This window comes from Symphalangus syndactylus, chromosome 9 (genome assembly GCF_028878055.3).
Source record: "Symphalangus syndactylus isolate Jambi chromosome 9, NHGRI_mSymSyn1-v2.1_pri, whole genome shotgun sequence".
Lineage (NCBI taxonomy): Eukaryota > Metazoa > Chordata > Mammalia > Primates > Hylobatidae > Symphalangus > Symphalangus syndactylus.
Window position 1 is genome coordinate 36,543,908 of NC_072431.2, and position 14,947 is coordinate 36,558,854.

Below are 14,947 nucleotides of genomic sequence, written 5' to 3' on the forward strand. Positions count from 1 at the left end.
CCCGAATGAACTGAAAACTTAAGTCCACACAAAAACCTGCACACAGATGTTTATGGCAGCTTTATTCATAATTGCCAAAACTTGGAGGGAAACAGGATGTCCTTCAATAGGTAAATGGATACACAAACTGTGGTATACCCATACAATGAAATATTCATGACAAGAGAAAATGAACTATCAAGCCATGAGCAGACATGGAGGAACCTTAAATGCATATTACTCAGTGAAAGAAGCCTAACTGAAAAGGCTACATACTATATTATTCCAACTATATGACATAAACTATGCAAAAAGATGAATTGCTAGGGATTTGAGATGGGGAAGGAGGAACAAATAAATAGATAGATCATGGGACTTTTAGGGTGGTAAAACCATGATATATGATACAGTAATAAGGGGCACATTATACATTTTTTTCTAAACCAATAAAAAAGCATGAACCCTAATGTAAACTATGAACTTTAGTTATATATATATATATATATACATATATATATATATATAGAGAGAGAGAGAGAGAGAGAGAAAGAATAATGTATCAGTATTAGTTCATTAGTTGTAACAAAATTACCATACTGATACAAGTTGTGTATAATAGAGACAACTGTATGTGTATGCTAGGGAGGAGATGAAAGGAGTATGTTTGTACTTTTTGATCAATTTTTTGTAAAGTTAAAATTACTCCAAAAATTTACTAATCAAAAATTAATATGGAAAAATCTGCATCTTTTCCCTTAGCCACTGGAGGCCATCATCATTTGTCTTCTAGATCAGTTGAATTTCCAGAGAAAGGAGACATATAAAATGACTTACTCGCATGAGAAAGAAAGCACTAGAACTTCTATTAATATGTAATTTTAAAATCAGAAATTATGCTTTACTAATAACACATAGGTAGGCATTAGAATGTTACTCAGTTTGTGGGTCAGAGAGTCCATGTGTGGTGTTGGAGTTGGGCTGTGGGAGGAGAGGTCGATTTGAGCTGCACTAGGAGTTGCCTTGTTGGCCTTGTGTAGTTAGCATCTTTCAGTATAATGCAGGTTACGTAAACCAGGTAAGTGTTTTACACGTTATATTATTTATTAACTAATCTTCATGATGGACAGGTGAATATGTTTGCAAAGAAGCTGTACATTGAATACAGTGGAAATGCAAGTACCGGTGAACCACAAGAAAATAGCAAAGTTGACGGTTATCCTTTGTATCAACATTTTGTCAGCCACGTTATAAGAAACGATCAGATCTGATAAGAATTGAACCCCCAAAAGCAGTTATCAGACTATTTGAAATATTCACCTTTAATAAAAATGTACCATTAATAACACATATTACATGTTTGTTTTATATAATATGAAACAGACATTTCATATTATAGACTCGTTTTCATAAGTAAACTTTTATTCTTTTCATTTTCATTTTTTAAAAAAGCACCCATGAATACAGCAGCACATGTTATTTATAAGTTGTGTTAATTCTTTTTCTTTTACTCATAGTTGTGTGATCCAATACATCTGGAGATTGCTGGTCTGAATGACTCCAACAGTTTCCCAGCTGGTTTTCCTATCTCTGGTCTTACTTTCCTCCAAACCATGTTTCATATTGCCACCAAGAAAAGCACCCCAAAATGCAACTCAAATTCTGTCATTTTCTTGCTTAAAACACGTACTTTTTTGTTGTTGTTGTTGCTAAGGCCTAACATTGGTCATGTAAGACACTGATAGGGGCCTGGTCCTCCTCCCTAGCCTTATCTCCTACTATCCCTGTTGCTGAAAGATACTTCTCTCCGCCTGTCATGAGTATCTAGAGGAATTTCATTGCCCTCTTCATTAGCCTGTGTCTGTCTCATTATTCAAGTATGTTGAGCCCTCACTTCCTTCAAGAAGATGTTTTCTGCCTCTAACTTGGCTGTGATGTGTCCTTAAATAGCTACCTGCCTAGTCCGCTAGGCCTGGACTATTGGTATTTGCTTGTCACCACTGTGACAAACTTCAAGTACCTCTAGGGCTTACTACCTTAGCTGTCGTCGTGTGTATAATACATATTTGTGATTAGACAAATTGATTAAAGCCATATTTTAGAAGGAAGGTGATATTTTGTATGATGTTAGTTGACAAAAGATATTATAAACCTACTTATCTAAAAATAGATGAAGGATTATAAGCAATGCTAGTTTTGTTTGTCAAACTTTGTTTTTTAAATCTTGTATGATTAACACTTTTAAAGATATCACATATTACTAATGCATTTATTGAGAGGAAGATAAATATGCAAAAATTTAAACTGACATACATAAAATAGTTGAAGTAAAAGTTACTAACATTCTCCAAATATTTTGGTTCTTATCCTTTGACCAAGTTTACATTCCAGAAGATCACTAAGTCTTTATAATAGTGGAAAATTTTTTATTATATTTGAGAAAATACTTGTCATAAAAACTGAATTAAAAAATCTATATATTATAATCTATAATCTTTGAAGTGGCAATTTCTGTTCTTCAGAAAGAGAAAGACCATTTAGCACTGATTATGTCACCTGATTATTTAGTTTTGGAAAACTTCTATTCATGTCTTCCTTTAATTATTCATTTTTCAGTTTGCCTCCCTCCCCTTCCTTCCTCCCTCTCTTTCCCTCCTTTAAGTGTGAGTTTTAGTTTAAAATGTTATTCCCAACTTGTAAATCTAATGGGATGTTATTCAGGGAATTTTATAGACTTTCAAAAACAGTTATGTGTCAAAATACTGATACTTCGAAGACTAAAAACTCTCAGTATTAAAATAAACTATCTCAGACTTTTAATTTGTTACAGATTTTCTATATCTAAAACCTGAACATATGTATGTTCTAACTTTATCAGATCACCCAATGGACCTTATTTGGAAAGTCAACACTGTCTAGTGAGTGAGGCAATGGAAGCTGTGCACACAATCTTCTCTTGGTTTCAGCAAAATCCCTCTCTCCCTTCAATCCTGTGCTTTTTCCTGCTGTATTGGGCCAAGTAAACTCAGTTTTTCCCTATTTCCATCATCTCTTGCCTTCAGATATATTACTGGCAAATACACATGCACATTTGGATGTATGAATTGTTCAATCTTAGCCTACATTATAGAGGTGCAAGTTTGATCTGTGGACTTTTCTGTTTAAAGCTATTATCAGAGGACCCATTATGAAATTATGATGGATGCTTACCATGTGCCAGATATTGTGCCAAATGTTGTGAGGTTTACAAAAGTAGAAACATTTTACTTTTTCTTTCAGTTTCTTAGCAATTTTAATTTCTCTACAAATACACTTTTCTTTTGTCACTAGCAATTATTTATGAATCTTAATCTGCTCTCTAATTTGAGAGTTGACTGTAAATAATAAATATAAAACATGCTAAGTATTTTACAACATTTTGCTTAAATTTTGTTTTAACTTTTAAACTCTAGGTTCTAAGCTAAAATGAAATTTCACATTTACTTCAAATGCAGCTACAAAGAATCAGAAAATACATTTTTTTCTCCTTTTGAATGCTCAAGAAATAGGACATGCGATTCAAATGACTGGTTCTGTCTGCAGGAGCTTGCACTGCAGCCGATTCTTCTTTCAGCTTCTGGATGCCATTATTCTGCTAGAAATATACAGCATATTCACAGATAATAGAAATAAATGTACTATTTACTTGTGTGATTTCTTTCTCCTGTCATGGATACTTTTACTTTAAAATGGAGGTGGGACAAGAACAAATAGAAAACTGTGTGGCAGCCTGGATATCAATTAAGGCTATTAAAACTTTGGACAAATTAACATGCAGTAAAATTGACTTTTGTTGGGTGTATACTTCTAGGAATTTATTAAATTAAAAAAAATTGAGATAGGGTCTTGCTGTTTCTCTCAGGCTGGTGTGCAGTGGTGTGATCATAGCTCAGTGTAACCTCAGATTCCCGGGCTCAAGCAATCCAGCTCAGCCTCCCAAGAAGCTAGGACCACAGGTGTGTTGCCACCACACTTAGCTAAGCTTTTTAATTTTTTTGTAGCGATGAGATCTCACTATGTTCCCCAGGCTGGTCTTGAACTCCTGGCCTCAAGCAATCCTCCCTCTTTATTCTCCCAGAGTTGGGATTCCAGATGTGAGCCACTGCACCCAGCTCCAGTGCTAGGAATTTTAACCCATGCACATGTTTATAAAATTTCCACCACTATCAGGACATAGACTGGTTCCATCCCTCCAGAAAAATCCCTTTTGCTGTTACTTTGTAATGAGACCTTCCCTATCAATAACACTTGGTGACCACTGATCTATTCTCTGTCACTGTAGTTTGAATTTTTATGAATGTCTTAAAAATTGAACCATACAGTATGCAACCTTTTGAGACTTTTTTTCACTCGGTATAATACCTTTGAGATTCATCTAACTTTTACGTGTGTCAGTGGTTCCTCTTTATAGCTAAGTGTAGTATTTTGTAGTATGGATGTACTGAAGTTTCTTTATCCATTCACCTATTGAACTGAATACCATTTAGATTGTTTCCAGTTTGGGGTCATTATGAATAGAACATTCAAGTACAGTATTTTCATTTCAAGTACAAAATTTTCATTTCTTTTGTGTGCTGACTAGGAGAGAGATTGCTGGGTCATGGTAAGTGTATATATAATAAGAAACTTCTAGACCATTGTCTAGAGTAGTTGTACCATTTTGCATTCCACCAAGAGTGCATGAGAATTTTATCTGATCTGCATCCTCACCAACATAGTATCGTTGGTATTTATGTTAGCCATTCTAATACATGTGTCATGAGATCTCATTTTGTTCTTAATCTATATTTTCGTAAGGGCACTTGATGTTGAAAAGCTTTTCATGTGATCATTTGCCATTTGTGTATCCCCTTTTGAGAGAACTGTTTAAGTCCCTGGCCAATTTTTAATTTGGGCTGTTTTCTTACTGCAGAATATTCTAAGTTCTTTATATATTCTGGATACAAGTTATTTGTCTGATATGTGATTTGCAAATATTTTCTCCTAGACTGTTGCTTGTCTTTTTTATTCTCTTAATTGTGTATTTTTAGAGCAAAAGTTTTTAATTTTGATAAAATCCAATTTACCAATTCTTAAAAATGTACTATGCTTTGGTGTCTTGTTTAAGAACTTGTTGCCTAAATCCAGATCATGAATGTATTTTTGTTTTTTAAAGTTTTACAGTTTTTCATTTTGTATTTAGATGTATTAATCATTTTGAGTTAATTTTTGTTAAAGGTATAAGCTTTAGGTCTGGATTCATTTTTTTAGCATACAGTCCAATTATTCCAATATTATCTATTGAAAAGACTATCCTTTCTCTAATGAATTGCCTTTGAACCTTTGTCGAAAACAAGTTGTTCATGTTTGTGTGGCTCTATTTCTAGGTTCTCTATTTTGTTCCATTGATCTATGTGTCTATTTGTCAATACTACATTGTTTCGATTACTGTAGCTTTCTTTATAATAAGTCTTGAAATTGAATTGTATCAGTTCTCCAGCTTACTATTCTTTTTTGACATTTTTAAAATTCTAGTTCCTTTATCATACTGTATATTTTAATATCTGCTTGTCTATATCTACAGAAATCCCACTGGAGTTTTGACTGGAATTGTGTTAAAAATACAGATCAACTTCCCTGTAGTGAGTCTTCTAATCCATGAACAGGATATGCCTCTGAATTTAGTTAGGTCATCTTTGATTTCCTTCATCTATGTTATGTAGTTTTCAAAATACGGATCCTCTACACATTTTGATGGAGTTACAGTCAAGTATTTTCGTTTTGGGATCTTAAAAATTGTTTATTCAATGAGAACTCATGGGCACAGGAAGGGGAACATCACACTCCGGGGACGGTTGTGGGGTTGGGGGAGGGGGGAGGGACAGCATTAGGAGATATACCTAATGCTAAATGACGAGTTAATGGGTGCAGGAAATCAACATGGCACATGGATACATATGTAACAAACCTGCACATTGTGCACATGTACCCTAAAACCTAAAGTATAATAATAATAAAAAAAATTGTTTATTGCTATTATATGGAAATATTTGTGGCTTTCAATCAATAAAAAAAGGCCAACTCCCTCTGTGCATTAGGAAACCCCTTCTCTTTCCTTGGCCTTGAGCTATAGAGCATCTCCTTGTATTCCTTCTAATCTTTTGCTTCTGAGTTTAGGCTGCATTGAGTCCAAGCTGGGGTATACTGGGGGGGAAAAGTAGTTATTCATCTGCTTTTCAGTTTACTTTTCAGATTCTTCAAATTGTTGCTTTATGGATTCTGTCTGGGTTTTATAGCTGCATTCTCTTAAGGTAGAGTAAGCAACCACTTGCTTACCCCCTCTTTTTTTTTTTTTTTTTTTTGAGACAGAGTCTTGCTCTTTCGCCCAGGCTGGAGTGCAGTGGCGCAATCTCGGCTCACTGCAAGCTCCGCCTCCCGGGTTCACGCCATTCTCCTGCCTCAGCCTCCTAAGCAGCTGGGACTACAGGCGTGCGCCACCTTGCCCCGGCTAATTTTTTTGTATTGTTAGTAGAGATGGGGTTTCACTGTGTTAGCCAGGGTGGTCTCGATCTCCTAACCTTGTGATCTGCCTGCCTTGGCCTCCCAAAGTGCTGGGATTACAGGCGTGAGCCACCGCGCCCGGCCTGCTTACCTCCTCCTAACTGAAACTTGAAGCAAGACCACTTTCTTTTGCTGTGAATAGAACACAATAATTTGAAAAACATTGTAAATATGTTTTGTTAACAGATAGTCCCGAGTATTGAGATCTTGCAGCATTCTTCCCTTGTCCACTCCCTCTCAAGAAAATGACAGTACAACTCCTATCCCAGCCCTGAATACTCAGCTCTTATTTATGATCTCATTTAAGTATTGATTAGGGAAAGATAACCTTTTTTGGCTTGAATAGTTGTAATTGAGTATGTAATGTCAAAGTAATCTGTTTGTGACAATTTTTCTTGAAGAAAAGAAGTCATAGTGTTGTATCTACATAACTAGGTTTGAGTTATTTAAGAATGCCTGCTGGCAGCCTTGGCAAACTCTAGGGAGAAGTGGAGGATTGATATTTAGAAAATTAATGTGTGTACGAGGAATTTGATATTTCACAATTAAAACTTTTATATAACAAAGTAAATGATGAGATGTGAAGGCAGATATTTTAAAGAAGGAACAAACTCCCTTAATTTACATAAGAGCCTTAGATTTTTTTAAAATTCACTGCTTTAAAAGCTGATTTATCTAGCCAGAATTCTGCAGTGAGAGTATTTAAAGTTTTTGTGTTGTAGCTAGTGCAAATACATTTTCTTTTACATTTGTTGGCCACTTTGTTCCAGGTTTGTTTTAGGTATGCCAAGCACAAGCCACGGATTTCTGAACCAATATCCTGTAATAATTGATCCTTTCAATGTAAGTTTTAATTATGTTCTGGCTTAGTATAATGATATAGAGATAGTGTTATATAGTTTCAGTTCCAATCTGGTTTTCCCTAAAACGGAAGATATTTAGTAGCATTTGTATCTGCTGTTACTTGTTCCTGTATAAGAAAAACGAAGTAAAGAAATGGTTAATTTTGTGTTTGCAATGGGGGAAGAAAGTGTTCACTTGCTTTTTCAAAAGTGGGAGAAAAGTGCTCTATATTCCCTTTTGCTTTTCTTGGAAGAAATATGTACTGTAGAAAAAAAATACCATAATTAGAACTTCTTGAAAAAACTAGCTGGTATTTCAGTTATACCTCATTTTGATGAAGGATGGGTATCTGGAAGCAGGATTGGCTACATGGTCATGAGGAATTGAAAAAGCGTAGACTTTAAGGTCAGAGAGATATGAGTTTGAATCTAAGCTCTGTCATTAAAATGGTGGATATATTGTTTAATAACCCTAAGGGTTTTTTTTCTGTCTTACGTACAGTTGATTTACCTACTTAATTCAGAGGCTTGTTTAGTGAATTTAACAAGAACACTTGTAAAGGGACCCAGAACTATGCCTGTCATATAGTGGCATAAGAAATAGTGCCGTCATTATACAATAGTTAGAGCGAAAAAGTAAGTAGTTTAATAGCTTAGAACTTTCTGAAAAAAATCACATGATGAGTAGCAAGGAAACTGATTAGCTTATTTAATATGGGCAGATTCCAGCCATCAGGGAAGCCCAACATTGCCTAGTGTGGCAATGCCGGCATATGAGAGGACTTTGAGTTACATTGGCATTCTACCTGTGACTTAATGACATCAACAAAGGTCCCAGAAATAATATTTCATTTTCCTTCCAGCCTTGTGAATAGCATTGACTTTTAGAAACTTTATAGGCAATACCAAATGTGAAATTGTTTCAATTAATATTTTTCATCAGATAATTTTATTGACAGTATATCCCTTTCTCTTTTCTTTAAAAAATTTTTTAGAGTCAGGGTCTCGTTCTGTTGTCCAGGCTGAAGTGCAGTGGTGCAATTATAGCTCACAGTAACCTTGAAGTCCTGGGCTCAGGCAATCCTCCTGCCTTAGCCTCCCTAGTAGCTAGGACTACAGGTGTGCTCCACCACACCTTGCTGATTTTTAAATATTTTGTAGAGATGAGAGTCTTAATATGTTGCCCAGGCTGACCTCAAACTCCTGGCCTCAGCAATCCTTCCCCCTTGACCTTCCCTCTCCTTTTTTTTTTCTTTTGGAAGGCCAGCTACCTCATCTATCATCACCCACCATTAAATTTTATAGGAGCTTGGTTGCCTGAACAGGTTTTTAAAGTTTTTATTAATTATAGTAAATTTATATTAAAATACTTTATTATAAACAATAGTCATTGTAGAAATTTTGAAGATATTAATATGCATAAGTAAAATAAAGCAAACTTCTGCAAAGTTTATTCCTATTTTCTTCAATGTATAGAATTCTGGATTGTTTATTTCTGTATGCATTTGTTTATACCAAAATGAAATGCTGTTTTGGTTATCCTCATTTGTCAACTGATTTTTCTCTGCTAATGCTCTTCACTTTTTCATGTTAATTCATTTTCATCTTAGTTATGTCCATTCCCACATCCTCATGTATACCCAGTCCATCCTTACATTGACTCAGATGCCCCTAAAACATGTACAGATACTTTGTCCTAATTAGGGTCTAATCTGGGACTTTGCTTTGCATTTGGTTATGCCCTGTAACCTTCAAGTAGTGTCCACTATGACTCTTTTTTTGAGGGGATCAAGATAGTTGCCCTACAAAATATTGTGCCATCTGAATCTTTCTGGTTTCTTCTTTGTGGTGGTGTTAACTTGTTCTTAAATCCTTGTATATGGAAAAGCAAGATCTAGGCAACATAGATGTAAGTTAAGTAGATTTCAACTAGAACATATTGTAGGTGGGGTCCTGTGTGCCACCATGCGTCCCACCAGGAGACACAGTGTCTAGAGGGGCCACCATTCATGGGGCACACTCTTCAGACCACAGTGTCAGTGCTGCTTTCTAAGTCTGATATGCTTCTGCTTATGTTTGATTCACTGTATATCAAAGAGTCATAATTTTTTAGTCTAATAAAAACTATGCACTTTTTAAAAGTTAATTTTAAGTGTAACTTTGAAAAAACTCAGTTTTTAAAGAAAAGGTGTATTTTAAGATTGTTGATCACACTATTATCAGGGCTTTCTCTAAGACTAGGGATGTATTATTTTTGGTTTCCTAATGTGGCACCTTTAGTCTCAAGAAAACAGTAAAACACCTTAGATATTATAGATGTATGTTCTGTAGGATTAAAAAAAAAATACATGTAGACTTTTAAAGCCTGTAAGAAGTTGTGATGAAGACATAGCTTACGATCCTGGAGAGAAATAATTTAACTGGGAGCGGGTCATTGGTCAATCTAGCTACTATGGGAGTAAGAAAGATTTAGAAGATATTTGCAGCGGTTAATTTAATAAAATATAATGAATTAATAGAAATGATTAACAATAATGCCATAAACATGTTTTTAATTGACATTTAATTCATTTTAACTTACTAAACTTTGAGGGAACTCCATATTTTTATCAAAAGCAAAAAGGTATTATTTTGCCATGTAATATCTCTCGTCTCTCACTCTCCTCATATATATGCTTAATATTCTGTCAAAAAATTTTCAGTTTATACCCCTTTAGCTTTGTGAGTGCTTCAAAGTACTGTATTGCTTCTTAAAAAACATTATTTCTAAAAGTTCTCCTTTAGAACATTATTATAAAGGAGTACCTTTAAAGAGACATTTAGGGTAGTTTCCCTTTCAAAATAAGCATATTTGATTACTTGATATGTGGAACCAACTTTCCCTAGAGACGAAGATGAAAAGAGTCCTCGAAGGAAGTGGACTTAGTGAAGAATGGTCATTGTGATAAGTATTTCTCACAATTCACTTTTGTTTTTATTGGCTCTTGCTCTTGGCATTGATTTAGAAGGTTTACAAATTCATTTTCTTTGCTTTTCTTAATACTAAATCTTAAACATTAGTACTTGTTGTGTGGGGCAAAGATTTGTGAATTCAACAATGTCTTTTGCTCTTACATGTAAATGGTGTTAACTTAATAGAAGAACACAAGGGCATTCTGGGGCAAGAGGGTCTGTGTCTGTGAACCATCAGTCTTCATGTGGGGGATTGAAATTGCTTTGTGATTCCTGGGGAATTCAAGTACTTATGCTACGTATGTACCGAGCCCCAGTAAGTCTTGTTTTTTCTCTTTCCTTTCCCTGTCACTGCCTTGTTCAGGAGTGTGCACTTGACTGAACAAGTGGAATAAAATTTGCTAGGCCATCCCTGTGCCTAGTAAAGGGTCACCGAAATGTCAGAATTCTAAATACAGTCTTGTATGACTCCTCAGAGGTGTGTCTGTATTTTCCCTAATCTGATTTTTTTTCTTCCCTACCCTCCTTACTCCATCCTGCTGCCCTTCCCCTCTGCAATAACCCGAAATGAACTTTTATCTGTATATTTCTGACGGTTTTTACCAGGACCTTCCGTAGGTGTAACATACCTCCCAAACTCAAGGACATTCTTTTTACACTTAACACAGAGCATTTAGACAAATGCAGTTTTCTTTTACCTTGCATCTATGGAATGATTTATGGTATGCATAATTTAAGCCTTACAATAACACTGTAAGAATAGGTACTGCTATCACCAGGATACAGATCAGAAGGCTGTGGTTCAACTTCCACCCCTTCAGTTTTGAGGTCTGGATTTTTCTTTCCAAAGGAATTGGCACCTTAAATGGGTAGACAATTCTTTTTCTTAACAAAGAGAGCTCTGCTGTGAACTTCCTTCAAATTTACTCTGCCATTTCTAAGTAAGTATGACCTTCTGTTTGTATTAATAAATAGGAGACCACATGGAGGGGGTTCTAATTATGATGAATAATTTATGTAAAAAGCCATTTTAACCATCTGATAAAACTTTCTATAACATTACTTTTACAATTTTAAAACACATACACATTCCTAATCTGTAATTGAAAATTACTTTTTTTTTTTTTTTTTTTGAGACGGAGTTCACTCTTGTTGCCCATGCTGGAGTGCAATGGCATGATCTCGGCTCACCGCAACCTCCACCTCCTGGGTTCAAGCGCTTCTCCTGCCTCAGCCTTCTGAGTAGCTGGGATTACAGGCATGCACCACCATGCCCAGCTAATTTTGTATTTTTAGTAGAGACAGGCTTTCTCCATATTGGTCGGGCTGGTCTCAAACTCCCGACCTCAGGTGATCCGCCCGCCTCGGCCTCCCAAAGTGCTGGGATTACAGGCGTGAGCCACTGCGCCCGGCCCGAAAATTACTTTTCTAATAGATGATGCTAATGATTTCCATACTCCGTCACAGTTTACAAAGGAATATACTTATAGTCTTATCAGTCTGCTATAAAGCAGGCTTGGTTTTGAATTGTTAAATGGTTACTCATGCAAATGTCTTTTATATTCCATGACATACTAGGATAATTTTTCTTTTCTTTGCATTTTTTTTCCTTGTCCCATAGGGATCTGTTAGTATTGGAAAGGAATTTCACAAGGAACTTAACATGGAAGCTATAACAACAAAAGTCTCTGAAAGTAGAACATATTTTCAGATCACCAGTGATTTTTAGCCATTTAGTTTTTTGAAGATAGCAAAAAGGATCTAACATAAGAATATAGATAAATTAGGGCATAATATTATCATAATCTCTCATTTGTTTTCCTTTAGTATTTTTCAGCATAGTAAAATGTATGTCAAAATAACATGAAAATACCTGAAATGAAGTTTTGTTAAAGAATTAAATTTATGAGATTTGTGTAAAAGGTTCAGTTTTGATAGTGCTGTAAATATAAGATGGTACTTATATTTTGAAAAACTTTTGTTTTTGTTTTTTGTTTTGTTCTGTTTTGTTTCTTAAGAAAAGCTTGAAACCTTTCTTTAAAAAGGTTTACAAACCACTATCATGTTTTGTTCTAGCTAAACAAATTTCTGTTTGACGATTTAAATAGTGCAGAAGTCACCCCACAAGGAATAAATTGGGTGTTTCACAGGTTTGAATTACATTCTACTGGGGGGTCTGGCCCATAGCATGAATTTAAGAGTTTCTGCCTTTTGGTAGGATTCCAAAGGCTGATTATCTCAGGCCTGTTTTTCAAAAGTAAGAAGCAGAAGATAAGCATGTGGCTCTTTCTTTCTCAGACTGGGTGGTGATCCTTCACTGGGAGTTGAATGGAGCTTTGGGGTAGGAATTTTTATGGGGAGGAACTGTAGGGTGTGTCTGCCAGTAGAATGTTCATTCCAAGGAGAGATTCCAGGATATAGTGGGCCTAGGAATGGAATTAATCCTGAGGTGGAGCAGAGTACATTACTTAATCTTCCTGCATACTGATTGCAGGACAGGCGTGTTTGAGGAGTAACATCTCCAGGAGGAAAGATTAAATGCTCAAAAGTGTTCTTTCTATATGTAAAGCATACATACAAAATTGATGTTATAAATACTTGAAAGGGACAATTATGTCTTTTTCCTCTAAAGACATTTAATGCTTACTGCGCGTTATGTGTATAATTTAATCTAAACACTGTTTGATTGGTACTACTCAATTTGAAAGTTGAGGAAATTAAGACTTGGGGGTTAAGTAATTAAGGTTACATAATGAATAATGGAGTCTAAATTAGGCCCTACGTCTTTTGAACTTGAGTTATTTCTTAGTCATGATCCTGTTGTGAAAAGGAGGCTGTTTCTAATTATGTGATGGCTGAACCCCAAGGACAGCCAAGAGCCAAGAAGGTCCAGTGGAGTTGGACCTCCTATAATCCCAGCACTTTGGGAGGCAGAGGCAGGTGGATGGCTTGAGCCCAGAAGTTTGAGACCAGCCTGGGAAACATAGTGAGACCGTATCTATACAAAAAATAAAAATAAAAAAATTAGCCAGGTGTGGTGGTGCACACCTGTAGTTCCAGCTACAAGGGGGGCTGAGGTGGGAGGATTGCTTGGGTTCAGGAGGTGGAGGTTGCAGTGAGCTGAGTTTGTACCTCTGCACTCCAGCCTGGGCCACAGAGTGAGACTGTCTCAAAATCATAATCATAATCATAATCATAATCATAAATAAAGAATAGGAAGAAAGAAAAAGAGCCACTGGGGATTGGTTCGGGAAGTGTATCTACTCTCTACTTAAAGCAGCATCTCTTATGTGTTTACCAAAAGAGGCTGTGGATTTAAAAAATTAAAATAATTGAGCACTTGTCTGACCCACTTTGATATTGAAATACGAATGTGTATGATCAGTCAGTTTTTAGTTTCAAAAAACAGGAAAAGCCAGCTGCTTTTTTTTTAAAAAAGCAACAAGAACCAGAGAATTTGATACGTATATAAAGGTTGGCAGTTTGGAGCAGCAGAACCTCACCTGTGCCTTCAGGTTTGGTGACACCATTTGTCTGGCCTGCCAGAGGTACTGCTACCTCTGCTACCATCAGGAAGGTGGAGAAGTTGCTCCTCAAGCTTAGTTGTGATCCAGGAGTCACAAAGACAGCACTATACATGGTGGCATATCTAATTAACAGATGTCTGGATGTAAGGGAGCCTGAGAAGAGAAGTATTTAGGATTTTGGCCTCTGCAATTCAGGCAGGCATGCAGGAAGACAGTTGGTATGGAGGTTACCCACCATATTAAAAAAAAAAATGTATGTATGTATGTCTGTATGTATGTATGTCTATATGTATGTATGTATCTATCTATCTATCTGATAGCAATGGGATAAGACCTTGCTTTGTCTCCATGTCTACAATTCCTGACCTCCCTCACTCCCAGCTCTCATTAAAATGTGACTTTTGTCTTTCTGGTCATGTGTTTTTGTTTTGTTTTGTTTAACCATGTCATTAAAGGCTTTCTCAGTGAATAAATAATTTAAAAATAAATATTTGATTAATATATGTAGGTAACTTTTTAAAAAGTATTTTGAGAAGTTATTTTGGCAAGTAAGACAAGGGGTGCTAGAGCTAAACTCTAGCTCTCAATTCCAAAATACCAGCAAAAAGTAATTAGCAGATATAACACTAGGAGAGTGTTCTGAGTCTATTATATCTGGCAGAGTATTCTGCACTTTTTCAAAGACAGGCTGCAGAGAATCAAGTATGTGTATAGAATACATTGTTATATGTATGTATTTATATACGTAACTTTTCAGAATGGAAAGTAATTTAGATGCGGACTTTACTGGAGACTTCTGATAGGAGTTATGTTTTGGAGAGCACATTATAATATGATATTTCAAGTTATGCAGAAGTGTGCAAAGGATTGTTCTTAGCTCAGGTGCCTAAACTCAAAAGTTTAATTAGTTTCTAGAGAGAGGTGGAGAGTCTTCCAAAGCATTTTCCCCTCAGCGATCAATGATGTATTATGTAAACCATGTTTTCTTTTCTGGAGTTCCTTGTGGAGTCTTACAACTTTCTTTCTTTACTTCTTAAACCTTTTATATGTAGCAGGCAAGTGTGAAATACC

The 14,947-nt window shown here is 35.7% G+C and overlaps 1 protein-coding gene across 10 annotated transcripts in view; it reads left to right on the forward strand.

The window, feature by feature from the left end:
* The window catches only part of COBLL1 (cordon-bleu WH2 repeat protein like 1), a 159,452-nt gene that overhangs the window by 36,201 nt on the left and 108,304 nt on the right, over positions 1 to 14,947 (forward strand). Inside the window, exon 3 of one of the 10 annotated variants that reach the window (XM_055291935.2) lies at positions 4,598 to 4,618. The exons of the other annotated variants lie outside the window; for them this stretch is intronic. Coding sequence (XP_055147910.1) covers positions 4,598 to 4,618 — 21 coding nt within the window. The remainder of the gene's footprint in view (positions 1 to 4,597; positions 4,619 to 14,947) is intronic. 10 annotated transcript variants of the gene reach the window in all.